Source organism: Adiantum capillus-veneris, chromosome 18 (genome assembly GCF_014529385.1).
Source record: "Adiantum capillus-veneris isolate H3 chromosome 18, ASM1452938v2, whole genome shotgun sequence".
Lineage (NCBI taxonomy): Eukaryota > Viridiplantae > Streptophyta > Polypodiopsida > Polypodiales > Pteridaceae > Adiantum > Adiantum capillus-veneris.
This window is the reverse complement of record NC_140948.1, coordinates 65,944,915-65,960,283: the sequence shown is the minus strand read 5'-3', so window position 1 is coordinate 65,960,283 and position 15,369 is coordinate 65,944,915. Positions and strand designations below refer to the sequence as shown.

The 15,369-nt window shown below is 39.9% G+C and overlaps 1 protein-coding gene and 1 pseudogene across 1 annotated transcript; both read right to left on the bottom strand.

Moving 5' to 3' along the window:
- Positions 1-3,676: 3,676 nt before the first annotated feature.
- On the bottom strand, positions 3,677-4,285 carry LOC147435806 (uncharacterized). Its single transcript, XM_086488044.1, has one exon. The coding sequence runs from the start codon at positions 4,283-4,285 to the stop codon at positions 3,677-3,679; it is 609 nt and encodes a 202-aa protein (XP_086344170.1).
- A 918-nt stretch (positions 4,286-5,203) lies between these two features.
- Positions 5,204-5,890, bottom strand: LOC147435805 (uncharacterized; annotated as a pseudogene).
- Positions 5,891-15,369: the final 9,479 nt, after the last annotated feature.

Sequence of the window (15,369 nt, the reverse complement as noted above, 5' to 3'; positions counted from 1 at the left end):
TTTCTAAGAAAGATAAATGAAAAAGTTTTCTCTTTTTTGCACTAGCTCTAGTGGATAGATAGATGTAAATATGTTCTTGTTGTCATATCTGAACTTCAGTTTGAACTTCAGTTTGGCTACCTATCCATTCTACCTCAGATGATGGACATATGTTTTTACATGTGCAAATGTGCACCTAGATTGGCCACCCGTCCATTCTAGGTTCATTTTTTCTAGATTTTCCATATTTCTTTCCTAAGAAAATCATGCTTGCATGTTATTTCATATTCATGTGTATTGTGTATCTTAGCCATCTATCCATTTGAAATTAGGCTATGGTGGGATGTAATTTGTTCTGCATATGTACACTTAAGATTAGACACCTATCAAAGAATTGTCAGATGATGGTCATATATGAATGTGCCCTTTTCAGGAAATACATGTGTTTCCATACTAGATTAGCAGGATGCTATGATTTCTTGCTTGGACCAGTGTCTTCTGACACATGTTCATTCTCTAAGGCACATGTAATTACTCTTTCTTAGTTTGTGTTCATTTATTGTTACATGTGGTAGCTAGATTGACCACGTATCCATTCTAGGTTAGGTGATGCTAATGTGGTGATTCCTATGCATACATGCTCTCTAGATTGACCACATGTCCATTATAGGTTAGTTTTTGCTAGATTGTTCGACTCTGTTTCGCTAAAAAAGCATGCTATTATGTTCTTTCTATGCCCTTTCTTTTAATGTATCAACACATGTATAAATGTTCTTGTTTAGTCAAAAGTACACTCTAGAATGGCCATTCTTAGTAAAGAAACATGTGGTTTTCTCTAGATTGTCCATCTATCCATTCTTGGTAAGGCTGGTAAGGTGGACATCAAGATTTCAAGACACATGTGATTTTCTCAAGAGTGGCCATCTTTCCAATTTTGGTAACATGTGGTTTTCAAGATTGGTTAGAGTGGCCACCTGTCCATTCTAAGTCAGTTGATGTCATATGTGAATGTGACCTTTTCTATGAAAGACATGTGTAATTATGTTCTTTAGTAGTCACATGTATTGTCTAGATTGGTCACCTATCCATTCCAGGTCAAGTGATTGTCGTACATTTGTATATGTTCCCCTAGATTGACCTCATGTCCATTCTAGGATCAATTTTTCTAGATTTTTCATCTCTCGTTTCTAAGAAAAGCATGCTTATATGTTCTTCTATATTCATGTGTATTGTGTATATTAGCCATCTATCCATTCTAGGCTAGGTTATGGTGGAATTTATTTTGTTCTGCATATGTGCACTTCAGATTGGCCACCTGTCTTTTCTAGGTCAAGTGACGGTTATATGTGAATTTAATAGTCACATGTGTCGCCTAGATTGGCCATCTGTCCATTCTAGGTTAGGTAATGTTCATAAATGTTACATGTGCATATGTGTTGCCTAGATTGGCCATTTGCCCATTCTAGGTCAGGTGATGGTCATATGTTGTTACGTGTGCATATGTGGTGCCTAGATTGGCCACTTGTCCATTCTAGGTCAAGTGATGGTCATATATAAAGAACTTAAAAGCATGCTATAGTAAGAAGATAGCTGGTCTACAAAAAACATTAGTTTGCTAAAGCTACATATGACCATCACCTGACCTAGATGAATTACATGAAATTGACCATCACCTCGCCTAGATGAATTGCATGAAATTGACCACATGCAGCTATGCCCCTAAATTGACCACCTATCCATTCCAATTTCATTTTTTCTAGATTTTCCATCTCTTCACTAAGAAAATCATGCTTGTATGTTCTTTTATATTTATGTGTATTGTGTATCTTAGCCATCTATCCATTCTAGGTTAGGTTATGGTGGGATGTACTTTGTTTTGCATATGTGTAATTCAGATTGGACAGTGTCCATTCTAGAGTGATGGTCATATGTGCTTTTTTTAAAAAGACACACATAACTATGTTCTTTAATAGTCACATGTGTTGCATAGATTGGCCACGTGTCCATTCTAGGTCAAGTGATGGTCATATGTGAATGTGTTCTTTTTTTAAAAAGACACACATAACTATGTTCTTTAACCTTCTAGGTCAAGTGATGGTCTTATGTTGTTATCATGTGCATATGTGATTCCTAGATTGGCCACGTGTCCATTCTAGGTCACGTGATGGTCATATATAAAGAACTTCATAACATGCTATAGTAAGAAGATAACTTTTCTACAAAAAATTTAGTTCATCAAATCTTTGAGTCCCCTTAAAATAGGGTGCACTCTACATAGCACTTTATTCAATATGGTTCACTTGGATCTAGGTTAGATGATGGTCATATATGAGTGTGCCCTTTTTCAGAAAAAAACATATGTATCCATACTAGATTAGAAGGATACTATGATTTCTTGCTTGAACCAACGTCTTCTGACACATGTTTAGTTTCTACACCACATGTAATTGTTCTTTCTTAGTTTGTGTTCTTTTATTGTTAGATGTGCTATCTAGATTGGCCACATATCCATTCTAGGTTAGGTGATTCTAATATGGTGATTCCTATGCGTACATGCTCTCTAGATTGACCACATGTCCATTCTAGCTTAGTTCTTGCTAGAGTGTCCATCTCTCTTGACTAAAAAAAGCATTACACTCTAGAATGGCCATTTGACCGTTCTTAGTAAAGAAACATGTTTTCTTTTGTAGATTGGTCATCTATCCATTCTTGGTAATGCTAGTACTGTGGACATCAAGACATCACACACATGTGGTTTTCTCCAGATTGGCCATCTTTCCAATTTTGGTAACATGTGGTTGTCTAGATTAGTGAGAGTGGTCACTTGTCTATTCTAGGTCAGATGGTGTCATATGTGAATGTGTCCTTTTGTATGAAATACATGTGTAATTATGTTCTTTAATAGTCACTGTGTTGTCTAGATTGGCCACCTATCCATTTTAGGTTAGGTGGTGGTCATATGTTGTTACATGTGTATTTGTGTCCCTAGATTGACCACATGTCTATTTTAGGTTCATTTTTTCTATATTTCCCATCTCTCTTTCCTAAGAAAATCATTCTTGTATGTTCTTTTATATTCATTTATATTGTGTATCTTATCCATCTATTCATTCTCAGTTAGGTGATGGTGGATTGTACTTTGTTCTGCATATGTGCACTTTAGATTGGCCACTTGTCCATTCTAGGTCAAGTGATGGTGATAACAAAAGACACACATAACAATGTTCTTTAATAGTCACATGTGTTGTTTAGATTGACCACGTGTCAATTCTAGGCTAGGTAATGATCATATGTTGATACATGTGAATATGTGTTGCCTAGATTGGCCACTTGTCCATTTTAGGTCAGGTGAGGGTCATATGTTGTTACGTGTATGTATGTGCACCTAAATTGACCACTTGCCCATTCAAGGTTCATTACAAGTGACCAATCTAAAGCTGATCATGGCACAATGGAACCATCACTCAAATACTTTGACATATAATAAATAGAACATGAATTTATTCGAAAAGAATTTTTTATTTGTCTTTTTCAGTCAAGCTAAATATAGACATAAGATTTTTAAAGGAATGAACAAAACTAAATTGAACCAAAAGGATACATTGAAGATACTTGAAGCTTTTAAGTCATCTTTATAATAGATATAACAAGTTCAAACTACAAAAGAAACAATGAAATGAATGTGAGGGTTTCCAAGTTAATACATACTTGCTTCAAGTGATAAAAAATCTTTGACAAAAAAGTTGCGTTCACTCATCCTTTCCACCATCTTGCTTTCGTGCTCAACTGGGTTCTCTACTTGATTGACCTGAAGGCCTGCCCATTGCTTGATGTCATCATGCAATGTCACAAATTCTAGAATCTGTGATTCTAGATTCTTCTGATCCTCAATGTTTTCCACTATGGCTACAACTTCTTTCTTCTCTTCAAGACCAATCTCTGTTATATAGCCATCACTGAATAATTCCACTAGCTTGGATCCTTCTATGCAATACTTCTTGGTAAATTTCTTGACAAGAAGTTTCTTCTTAAATTTCAAGAAATCCTTGTCCGATAGATGCTTCACAGTTTGAAAATTGATATCAAGTAACCCTACATCAAGTATGGTGGTAGATTCTCCTGGAGCAAGAGTTGTTGGGAGTTCAGTAGATGCATCACTTTTTCCAAAAAGGACCACAATAGAGAAGAGCTTTATAGACCCAGCATAAAACGTGTCTCTTTCATGATGTAGAACTCCAACACTCTGTTGTCGCATTATGTCCTTCATATTATTCAAAGCGTTCTGCAATTGCACAAAATCTGTCATGTTTAAGAAAGCAAGAAGCACATAGTGTGCTTCTTCTGAACCTCCACTGATGGACATCATCCCATTTAAGAGATCTTTGTATTGATCCTCATGCCAATGTGTGTTGCTCTTAAAGGCCTTTGATCTGTCCAATACACAAAGTCTTATGGGCACTGGGTTGCAAAGGTGACGCTCCAAGTATGAAGAACCTTCAATATGAAGGTTTACCACATAAATCCTCCAAGGAACAACTGTTGCTTTTACTTGATCCTTGTGTAGATTGATTGTCCACTCAACATACTTTCTTGCACTCTTTGGAAAGTCAATCTTCTTGATTCCTCACTATAATTGTGTCTTGATCCATATATCACAAAGCTCAAGAAACTTCATATACACAACATCATTGATGTTATACATCAAGACAAGATCCTCCCAAGTATTGCACTTTGCATCTTCATTGAGAGAGTTAAACTCCTCAATCAAGGCATCTTGAATGATAAGATCTTGCTTGAGTTGTTTGATTCTTTCAAGCATGTCCATGATGTCTATGTCCTTTATGCCCTTCAATAACATAGTTGTGCCATCTCTTCTTGTAACTTCTTAACCTCTTCTTCATCCAAACCAGCTAGACACCTAAATACTGTGGCACTTGGTTTCTTATTCTCCCCTTCGTCATTTCTTGAACTCTCAGCATTTTTGTTGCATATATATAGTGTTGTCCATCAAGAATCCAATACCTATAGTCTTTTAGCTTGCCTTCTTCAATCTCTGATGGCGTCATTGGGATTCCTATCCTTTGACCACAATTCTTGACAGGCATCAAATAGGCACATGATGAAGGCCTATTTGCACTTGCAGCAAAGAGAAGCATGTAACTATTTAGCTGCTCCTTGTCAAGTTGGCGAGAATTATAATGATTAGGAGCAAGAAAAAAATTGGTCACAAGAATTTCATACTCTGTATACTTGAATGGAAAATATGTTGAATACTTCTCCATGCCTCCAGTATTGCTTTTCTTTTCCGTTTGAACCTCTTTCTCTAAAAGATCGGGCTCCACAAACCTTAAGTGAGGCTGGTTGCTTGTACCCTCTTGTGAAGCATCTAGATTTGACTCATCCACCGCTTTGGACCCTTCAACAGTATGAGCCTTGGCCCTCTTTTCTTTTGGATGAGACAATTTTGGCCTTGGACTCTTGGTGGAGGGATTCTTATTCTTCACACTCTAGACAATGGAGTCATGAAGAGTATCTGCAGTCACCTGTATAGGATCCATGTTTGCATTCCAACCTCTAGAGAACATAGTCACCTCTTTATCTTTTACCATGCATTCAGCGCAACATGCCTTTGGAGATAGGCAATACTCTATATTCCCGGGAACTTGAATGTTAATGCACTCAATGCTAGGATGACCTTCAACGGTTGATACAGCTACTGCAACTACTTGGCCTAGATCCTCAAATACATTGTTACCTTGTTCTGAGGCAAGAAACAAATGTACTTTATGATATTGAGCACCTTGTAGTCCATAAATATTGAGGTACCATGATGAGGCTCCTTGGTAGCAAGGTCAATGATGACTGGAATGGTAGTTACTTTTCTCTTATTTGAGGTCCTCACTTGAGACATTTTTACCCTGAAAAACATGTCATAATTATGTACTTAATCTAATTTGAGAAAAGAACATACAAGCACACTTTTCTAGGGAAAGAAAGATAGAAAATATAGAAAGAATGAGTTTGGATTGGACAAGTGGTCAATCTAGGTGCAGATATACCTATGTAAGAACATAAACATGTGTATGAAATAACATACAAGCATGCTTTTCTTGGGAAAGTAATATAGAAGATATAGAGAAAATGAGTCTGGATTGGACAGGAGGTCAATCTCTGTGGAGATATGCACATACAACAACATACGTCCATCACTTGACCTATAATGGATGGGTGGTCAATGTAGACAACACATCTGACTATAAAGATTAAAAAATGAACCTAGATTGGACATGTGGTCAATCTATATCTATATATACACATGTAACATAATACGACCATCATTGACATAGAATGGATAGGTGGTCAATCTGGACAACACATGTGCCTATTAAAGAACATGGTTATGCATGTCTTTCCTAGAAAAGAGCATATTCACATATGACCATCACTTGAGCTAGAATGGAAAAATGGTCAATCTAAAGTGCATATATGCTTAACAAAGTACATTCCACCATAACCTAGCATGGAATGGACAGATGACTAAGACATTCAATACACATGCATATAAAGAACATACAAGCACACGTTTCTAGGAAAAGAAAGAAAGAAAGAAAAAATAGAAAAAATGAGTCTAGATTGGACAAGTAGTCAATCTAGGTGCATATATACCTATGTAAGAACATACACATGTGTATGAAATAACATACAAGCATGGTTTTCTTGGGAAAGAAAGATAGAAGATATAGAAAAAATGAGTCTGGATTGGACAAGTGGTCAATCTCTGTAGAGAAATACACATACAACAACATAGGACCATCACTTGACTTAGAATGGACACGTGGTCAATCTAAACAACATATCTGACTATAAAGATTAAAAACGAACCTAGATTGGACATGTGGTCAATCAATGTGTATATATGTACACATGTAACAACATACAACCATCACTTGACCTAGAATGGGCAGGTGGTCAATCTAGACACACATGTGCCTATTAAAGAACATGGTTATGCATGTCTCTCTTAGAAAAGAGCACATTCACATATGACCATCACTTGCACTAGAATGGACAGATGGCCAATTTAAAGTGCACATATGCTTAACAAAGTACATTCCACCATAACCTAGCGTGGAATGGACAGATAACTAAGACATTCAATACACATGAATATGAAGAACATAGAAGCACACTTTTCTAGAGAAAGAAACATAGAAAATATAGAAAAAATGAGTTTGGATTGGACAAGCGGTCAATCTAGATGCAGATATACCTATGTAAGAACATACACATGAATATGCATTAGAAAGAGAATGGGGTCTAGGAGGGCCTCTTTATTTGGCAGTTTAAGGAAGTCAAACCTTTACGATTAAGAAAGTAAGCAAAGGACAACTTTTGAATTCAAACATTCAAAACGGCTAGTTTATTTGAATTCAAAGTTTCTCCCCAACATGGAATTTAAAATCTAGCGGGTGAAACCATATCATGTAGCATATCTATGGAAAGAGCTCGACACGTAGATTACAGATCTATGATGTCCACTCAAATCAAAGATCATATGTGGGAGTTATAGAAGGCCAAAAATCATAAAATTGTCCACCTCCTTTTTGGGGGAAAAAGTGCATCCTTTGACCACTCTTACACATCTCTTACACACCCACCATTCTTGCACACATGGCATACACATATTTGTCAACATTTTAATCACCTCCATAAACTTATGGCAAATAAAGAGGCCCTCCTACCCCATCCTCTTCCTAATGGAAAGAACATACAAGCATATTTTTCTAGGAAAAGAAAGATAGAAAATATAGAAAAATAAGTGTGGATTGGACAAGTGGTCAATCTAGGTGCATATATACCTATGTAAGAACATACACATGTGTATCAAATAACATACAAGCATGCTTTCCTTGGGAAAGAAAGATAGAAGATATAGAAAAAATGAGTCTGGATTGGACAGGTGGTCAATCTATGTGGAGATATACACATACAACAACATACGACCATCACTTGACCTTGAATGGACAGGTGGTCAATGTAGACAACACATCTGACTATAAAGATAAAAAATGAACCTAGATTGGACATGTGGTCAATCTATGTGTATATCTACACATGTAACATCATACGACCATCACTTTTGACCTAGAATGACAAGTGGTTAATCTAAACAACAAATGTGACTATTGAAGAACATGGTTATGCATGTCTTTTCTAGAAAAGAGCACATTCACATATCACCATCACTTGACCTAGAATGGACAATCATAAAATACCTTAACTACACATATTGAAATCACCTATTTATAAGGAAAAAATGTCAATGTTAAGAATGCACATATGCCAAGAAGACCCTATTACAATCCATCTATCATAGAATGGACAAGTGATCAATCTAGTGTGCACATGTTATTGGACATATGCAATATAGATTGTTCACTTCCCCATGTCTAGCCTTTTGGAAGGCCATTATTGCAAGGGACAATGCACCGGAAGAGATAGCATTTCAACTACACGTATTTAAATTCAAATTTCCCTCCAAAATTCAATTTTTTCTTCAAAAGTCAAATATTGGCCAATTTGAATTTAAACCAAGAAAACCCTATCTCCTTCTCTCTTCCCCCAAAGGAACCTATATTGTCACTCTCTGTTGGACGGATACGCCGCGACGGACGTCAGCACAGCGAGAACTCACCTAACAAGATTTGTCAGCTAAGGACGAAGCTCGACCCGCAGGCGTGTGGAAGCAAGCATAGGGTGTCAACCTACACTCAACCGACTCCTAACTAATTCCCACAGAGGTCTCTACCAATTGTCTAAGTCACAGCCTTTAAGAGTGCATAAGAGGAAACTTCCTACAACGCTGTCTAGAGCCGAACACCCATCAAACAATCTCGAAACACCATAGCACTTGAAGGAGACCCTACTAATACCAATAGGTCACTCTCCCTAAGGTCTATGAACCAAAACCCCAACCCAAAACACCCGGTGCAAAATCACGTAGGATGTTTGGCCGAAATTTGCAGGTCTTCATTTCTAAAACCTAAAGTGTCTAATGTGTATCTCTACTCAATGTGAACGCGTGGATATGCTGCAATGCAAAATCGGACAATGTATGCTCACCGAATCACCAAATGAAGCTCGTAGAAGGATCTCGCAAAACTGGACCGTACGCGCACAATGTAGGTATCGGTGTGTAGCTCTCATCGGGGGCAACACGCTACACTTCTCCGCACTCGATTCCGACCACCGGTGCACACGTAGCGTCAAGATGAAGCTCACACTCTCTCTCGTACACAGTACACTCACTCACAGACTTCAAAACTTGTTTTTAAAAATGACAAAAGGTTTTCTCATTAAGGTCAAAAAGTGGTATAAATACCTTACAATTCTTAAACCCTTAAGTTCCAAAATCAACCATCTACTCAATCTAACTATCAAAACTGGGATACAATCTGGAAACTTTTGTAAGCCCCAATATTTACAAGGTGAAAAATCGGGTTTCCTCAATAAATGAATAATTACAAAAAATGATAATCTTCCGAGTAGTTAGTTTCCGTGGGGTGTGTCCAGCTTCTAACACTCCCCCCCTCCTTGCTCATGTCGTCCCCGACATGGCCGCTGATCTGTTTCTTCATCGTATGGTTTCGCGCATCTTGATCAATGATTCGTATCTTGCATGTAGATTCATCATTGTTGGGCCAAAAATATCAGTGTTTATTGTGAAGAAGCCGGTGTAGAACGCTTCTTCAAAGGCCTGGAGGTGATAGGATGGTAGAAACATTATCCTTTGATACATCGCATGTATCACCTCCTTGGAAGGCTGACCAAACAAATCATAGGCACATCTGTAAGTATCTTGGAAGAAGAAGATATTGTCTGTCACCTGGCCTGGCTTGAATGTCTGAAATACTGCTAGAAGAGTTTTGCAGATTTTCTTCATCATGATGCACGTAAGGTCAGGTGAGCCAGTGAACAATTTGATGGCGCCCGTTAGGGTTTTCACCATGTATTGGACACTCATTCTCTCACCTGCCTTCAAGCCCGGCAGCTTAGGATAATTCAGCCAAGTGGGTTGGCTCCTTTGTAATATCTCCTGGGCCTTCCACGTTCTGATCCTTGGTAGAGGACAAAAGCTGAGGTTGTCTCTTATGTTTTTCGGTGCCTCTACCAAATGGATTAGGTATTGTGGGTACTTTGTCAGCCAGGCCTTTCTCCATTTTGGCTGAGAGTCAACTATTAGCCTGACCCCTTCTGGTTGGGAGATATCTGCGTTGTAGAGTGGCACTGTAGGCTCTTCTCTAATCCTCTTATTGATGGTGGCAGCTTCATACTTCAGCAAAGGATATGGGAGAGAGGGTTGAAGCCATTCGCGCCTGAGGTTGCTGGCGTCAATCTTCTGGATGGTCATGGACTTGAAAACCCTCTGCTCCCACTCCAAGGCTTCCTTTGTTGTCTCTCTGATCTCCACCTCTATTGCCTTACGCAGCTTTTCTTCCTCCTCCTGTGTCTGATCTTGTGGCTCTTGAGAGGATCCTTCTAGGATTTCCTCTTGCATAGGTGTGTCCACACAGGATTTGCCACATTTTCTAAATCTATGCCTTCATTGGTTGTTGGCCATGTGCCCTCTTGTTCTCCTACTTGCTGTCCTCTCAACTCCTCAATCTGCCTTAGGAGTTTCTGTTTCTCTGTTTTAGCTTCTTCGCCCATATTCACGAGGAGGTCGTTCAACTCAGCGTTTATCTTCTCCGCCTCCTCGAGCTTTCTTTTGATAGTTTCTAACTCCTCCTGCATGGATTTTTGTTCTTCTTCCATTCGTGTTTTCATGACAATAGACCCTTCTGCCATCATCAATCTTTGCTTTTTCTCTAGAGTTAGCTCTTTCTGAAGTTCTTGCATCTGTTCTTCATACATTTGACTTTCCGTAGTGATGTGAGTCGAGCTAGTAGCTCTGACTCTGGCAAGAGATGCCCGCAGCCTTTGGATGGTTTGATCTTTCACTTTGAGCTGGTCCTTGAGTTCAAGGACCTCATCCTCGCTGGCTTCTTGATCTATCTCCACCTTTTCTTTGGCGTTTCTCATGGCTTCAACTTCTTTAGATTCCTCAGCCAGCTATAGGGTCAGGTTATCCCTTTCCCTCTCGGCATCTATCAATGATTTGCTGAGTTGCTGACATTCCTCTTCAACTCCTTGCATTCTTTGGGCTGCTGCCTGATTTTCTTTCTCCATTTCTTGGCATCTTTGCAGTGCCCTTGCTAGAGTGGCCTGTAGCTCTGCTTCCCTCTCTTTCTGCCTTTGGCTTTGTCCTTGTAGGGAGTCTACTTCCAGCTTTATCTTTATTTCCGTGGCCTTGAGAGCTGCCATCTCACTTTCTGAGGCCATGGACTGCGCTCTTAACCTAGTTAACATTGTCATCACCACATCCCAGTCGTTGGAGAGCGGGTGCAGGTCCATTGTATCTGTTGCCATCTCTTTTAGTTCTACTAACCTGATGCTTTGCATTTTTTATTTAGTCCCTGTGCTTGCCAAGTCGAATGCGACTGTGGTGGCAGCTTCTTCTTTTATGTATCCTGCAACTAGCAGGTCCAGAAATGTGTTGTATTCTTCGTTTGGCTTTGTCTCCTCACTCTTGGGTTTAACCTCTTCCCTTTCCTGGCTTTGTTGTATCTTGGGCTCTTCCTGGCCTTTGTGTTTGTCTTTCTCCTCTTTATCTTCTTGTGGAGGGCTCTGAGGAGGTGGTGAGGGCGGTGGGCTGGGTTTAGGGCTGGCTGGTAGAGATGTAGGCTTTTTCTTTAAATCTCGGTCTGCCTTTGTCTTTCTTTCTCTCTCTTGGCTCTCTTGCTCGTCTAGCAATTTCTGTCGTACCTGCTCCACTTCCTCTTCTGTAAAAGGGACATGCAGGATATTCTCTGATGCGGCATCAAGAATCTCAAAATTTTTGATGTAATCCTCGAATCTATCCCTTTGCACGCTTCGAGATAATCCCGACATTGCTTCTAGAGACGGCTTCCAGAGTTCACTCAAATCGCCTTTAAGGGCTCTTTCTGCTCTGAAGCTCTCCATTAGCCGCTCTAGTCTAGCCGCTTTTGGTGACTTTGTCTCTTTTGCCGACACTTGGGCAAATTCTTTCTTTCCCTTCTTTTGCTCTGGCTGTTCTTCTTGAACAAGCTCTAGCCGTCTTTTCAATCTTGTGGCAACCCTTGGTGCTCTTTGTGGCTCATCTTCTTTGTCTTCTTTCAGCCTCAGCCAGTCGTTTTGTGACGGGGAGTCAGGCCATCTTCCTTTTGCGTGCAATGCCCCATAAATCACCTTAGTGATTAGTTCTCTTGGCACAATATACGTTGGCTTCTTGTTACCCATCTTCACTCAGTTGTCATGTATATATGTTGCATAGTTGATTATCTTTGGAGTGCTCTTCATCATTGCCCAAGTGAATGTCGTGGAAATTGCACCTGGCGGCATTCTGTAATTTTGTGGCCTCTTCGTACACATATGGAAGTATTGGTTGTACAACTGACTCAAGATTTCCGGTTGGCAATATCTTCAAAAGTGTAGTTACCTTTCTTCTCAATGTACACCTTGACCTCATCCCTTCTTTTAGTTACACTATCTCCCTTGTTGGAGAGGTCTAGTGCATCTGCTACAACTTGCTTGGTGATGATTATTTCTGTTTCTGGCCTGCCTTGCAGATCGGTTACTCTGGCCACTCCATCTTCTTTGATGGTCTTCACAAACTCCCAGACTCTCTTTATGTCAACCCCGGCTGGCACTGCTTCAAAATAGTTATGGAGATCAATCTTCTCCAAGTACTCGGCCATCTTGCTTCTTACGAACTCATTGAGTTCTCCCGGTAGCATCGGTAGCTCGATCACATTCCCTTCAGTGTCTTTGAACACTCCTTGGTAGATCTTTAGGTCGTTGGACTCTAGCAGATCTTCTTGGATCCATGTGCTGGTGGGCTTTAGTGTTCCTTCTGGTATGACGAAGGGCTCCACTTCTTTTAGGTAATCCTTAATGGTCATTCTTCTCTTCTTTGTCGGTGACTTCGCGGCTGCCATAGATCCTGTTGCACTCAGTAGTCCGAAGTTAGCGTTTTTCCATATTGGCTGAGAAACTGAGTTTTAACTATCCAAATGACTTGAGAATTGAAAATAAAGCTTAAAAGGTACTTGTGAAACCGTGTATGTGCTCACACTGCAAATCTGGCCAAAATTTTCCATTTAGACATCCTACGCGTAGGATGTCTTTTTCATCAGAATTAGTTGATACTTGACATGCAGGTAGTGCATGGCTTATGGAACATGGCTATGTGCTTGGATATGGATTTGGATATCAAAAAGTGGATTTTTTGGGCTGATTCAGGCTTTAGGTCACAAATTGGGTAGAAAGTCCATAACAGGTAGCAATTGACGTCCAAATGGGTTGAAAATTGGTATACGGGCTCATTGCACCATGGTATTGGCTTCCATGATGTCACTCTTTGCACAGAAGGTCTAAATTATGCTTGAGACATACTACACGTAGGATCTATTTTTCATCAAAATGGCATGAGATTTGTTCTGTGGGTAGTCCTTGGCCTATGGAACATGGCTATGCTTTTGGATTTGCATTTGAACAAGGATTGATGCTTGCAAGAGCCTGTGTAGTGTTTTTGGGCTCAAAAAGTGTATTTTGAAGGTATTGGGGGTCAAAATTGATTAGAATGGCTTCAAAATTGATATATGAGCTCTTGATGATGAGGTGATTGGATCTGGAAGGGACAAACATCCTCTGTAGGCCAAAAATGTGAAATAGACATCCTACGCGTAGGATGTCTACTTCACCAATTTTTTCTTCTGACCACACAGATTGGTTGGTGATGTGTTGGTGAATGTGTTGTGCAAGTTTCATGAGATTTGGACAAGATTTGGTAGGTCTATGGCCCATTATTGCCTCTTTGCCCTAACTTTGCTTTTTTTCATGCATATGAGGTCAATTTTGGTCCAAATGTGATGAGACTTGGTGGATAGCATGTACAGGTCATTCAAAAAATGTATATGATGAAAAATGTTGGGATCTGTGCCCAGAAATGTCCTTGAGACATCCTACGCGTAGAATGTCTCCTGATGATTTTTTATTGGATTGTGCCCCTAGTGCCTGCCCTTGGTCCCCTTGAGTCCCTTTTAAGCCTAATTTCAACAAAAAAGTCAAATGGATAGAAAGTAACTCCCTATGTGGACTTTAGAGCCTCCGAGCCGTTTTCTAACTTTTGGAGTGCTTTTTGGCGATGAAATTTCTTGATGTTGGTCTCCATAGCTTCCCGATCCCTTGGGGATCCTTGCCGTATGGTTTTTGTCGACTTTGGCTTCACCGGAGCTTCATTTGGCAAATTGTCGCTCTAGAAGCACCCATGGTTGCGTTTACATGTCTTCAATGATTTGTGGTGGTCTACCACCATAGGACTTGGTTGTTGATGGTCTAGGAAAGCTGCTCGTGAAGTTTGGTGGCAAACGGGCATGCGTTTTGGCTGCAGAGCAATTTGACGCTTTGTGTGTCTGATGCCGTTTCAGAAGTTTAGTGCAGCTTTGGGTCAATTTTTGGTCATGTGGGTCACATAGGCTTGTCGAGCATGTCGAGATGCTCCTACCCATGAATTTTGGTAGCATTTGAGCGCCTTTTCCCCGATTTCCCATTTGGTGGCCTCTTGCGGGATTCTAGGAATTAGGCTTTTCCCGATGGTTTTCTACTTCCTTTGGACATCCAAGACTGGTCTCCTATGCTAGGGTAAACTACCGATGAAGTCTCAATGCTTTTGGGTTAGCCATTAGGTCGCCGCCTCTACTTGTAGGTCTCTACCGCCCGCTTTGTGTGTGAACCCTACGCTAGTTTTCGTGACAAAATGACAAACATGCGTTAAAAGCTCAAGGTGGTGAGCCTACCTCTCATGTCTGAAGCCCGTCGGGTAGTCGTGTGCGTCGTAGAAGCTGCTAGAAGGTCCGTTCGCTCTAGGTGGCAGAAGCTCTCTCCAAAAGGTCAATAGTGAAAATGAGCTAAAAATGAGATGAAAATTTCTTATAATGGAGGTCCCCGAACCACTTTTCATGAAATTTGACATGTGCTCCCAACTTCTTACGAGATGTGGTTTAGGCTCAAAATTTTCTTGATTTGGACTCCATTTGCTCTGTTTACCAGAAATTTGGCATTTCGGTCAAAACCTGGCCAAAACACGCTTTCCGCTCCAGTATCATAATTGCACCCCCACTGTACCATAGGTTGTCCTATAGTCATTGATCATCCCCATGTTTTTTGTTTTTCATTACAACCGTTTTTCACCTGCTTTTTGTATTTTTGAGGTTTTTCTGCTGAAAATTAGCAAAATTAAAAGGAAAATAGCAAATCAAACCGAGAAAA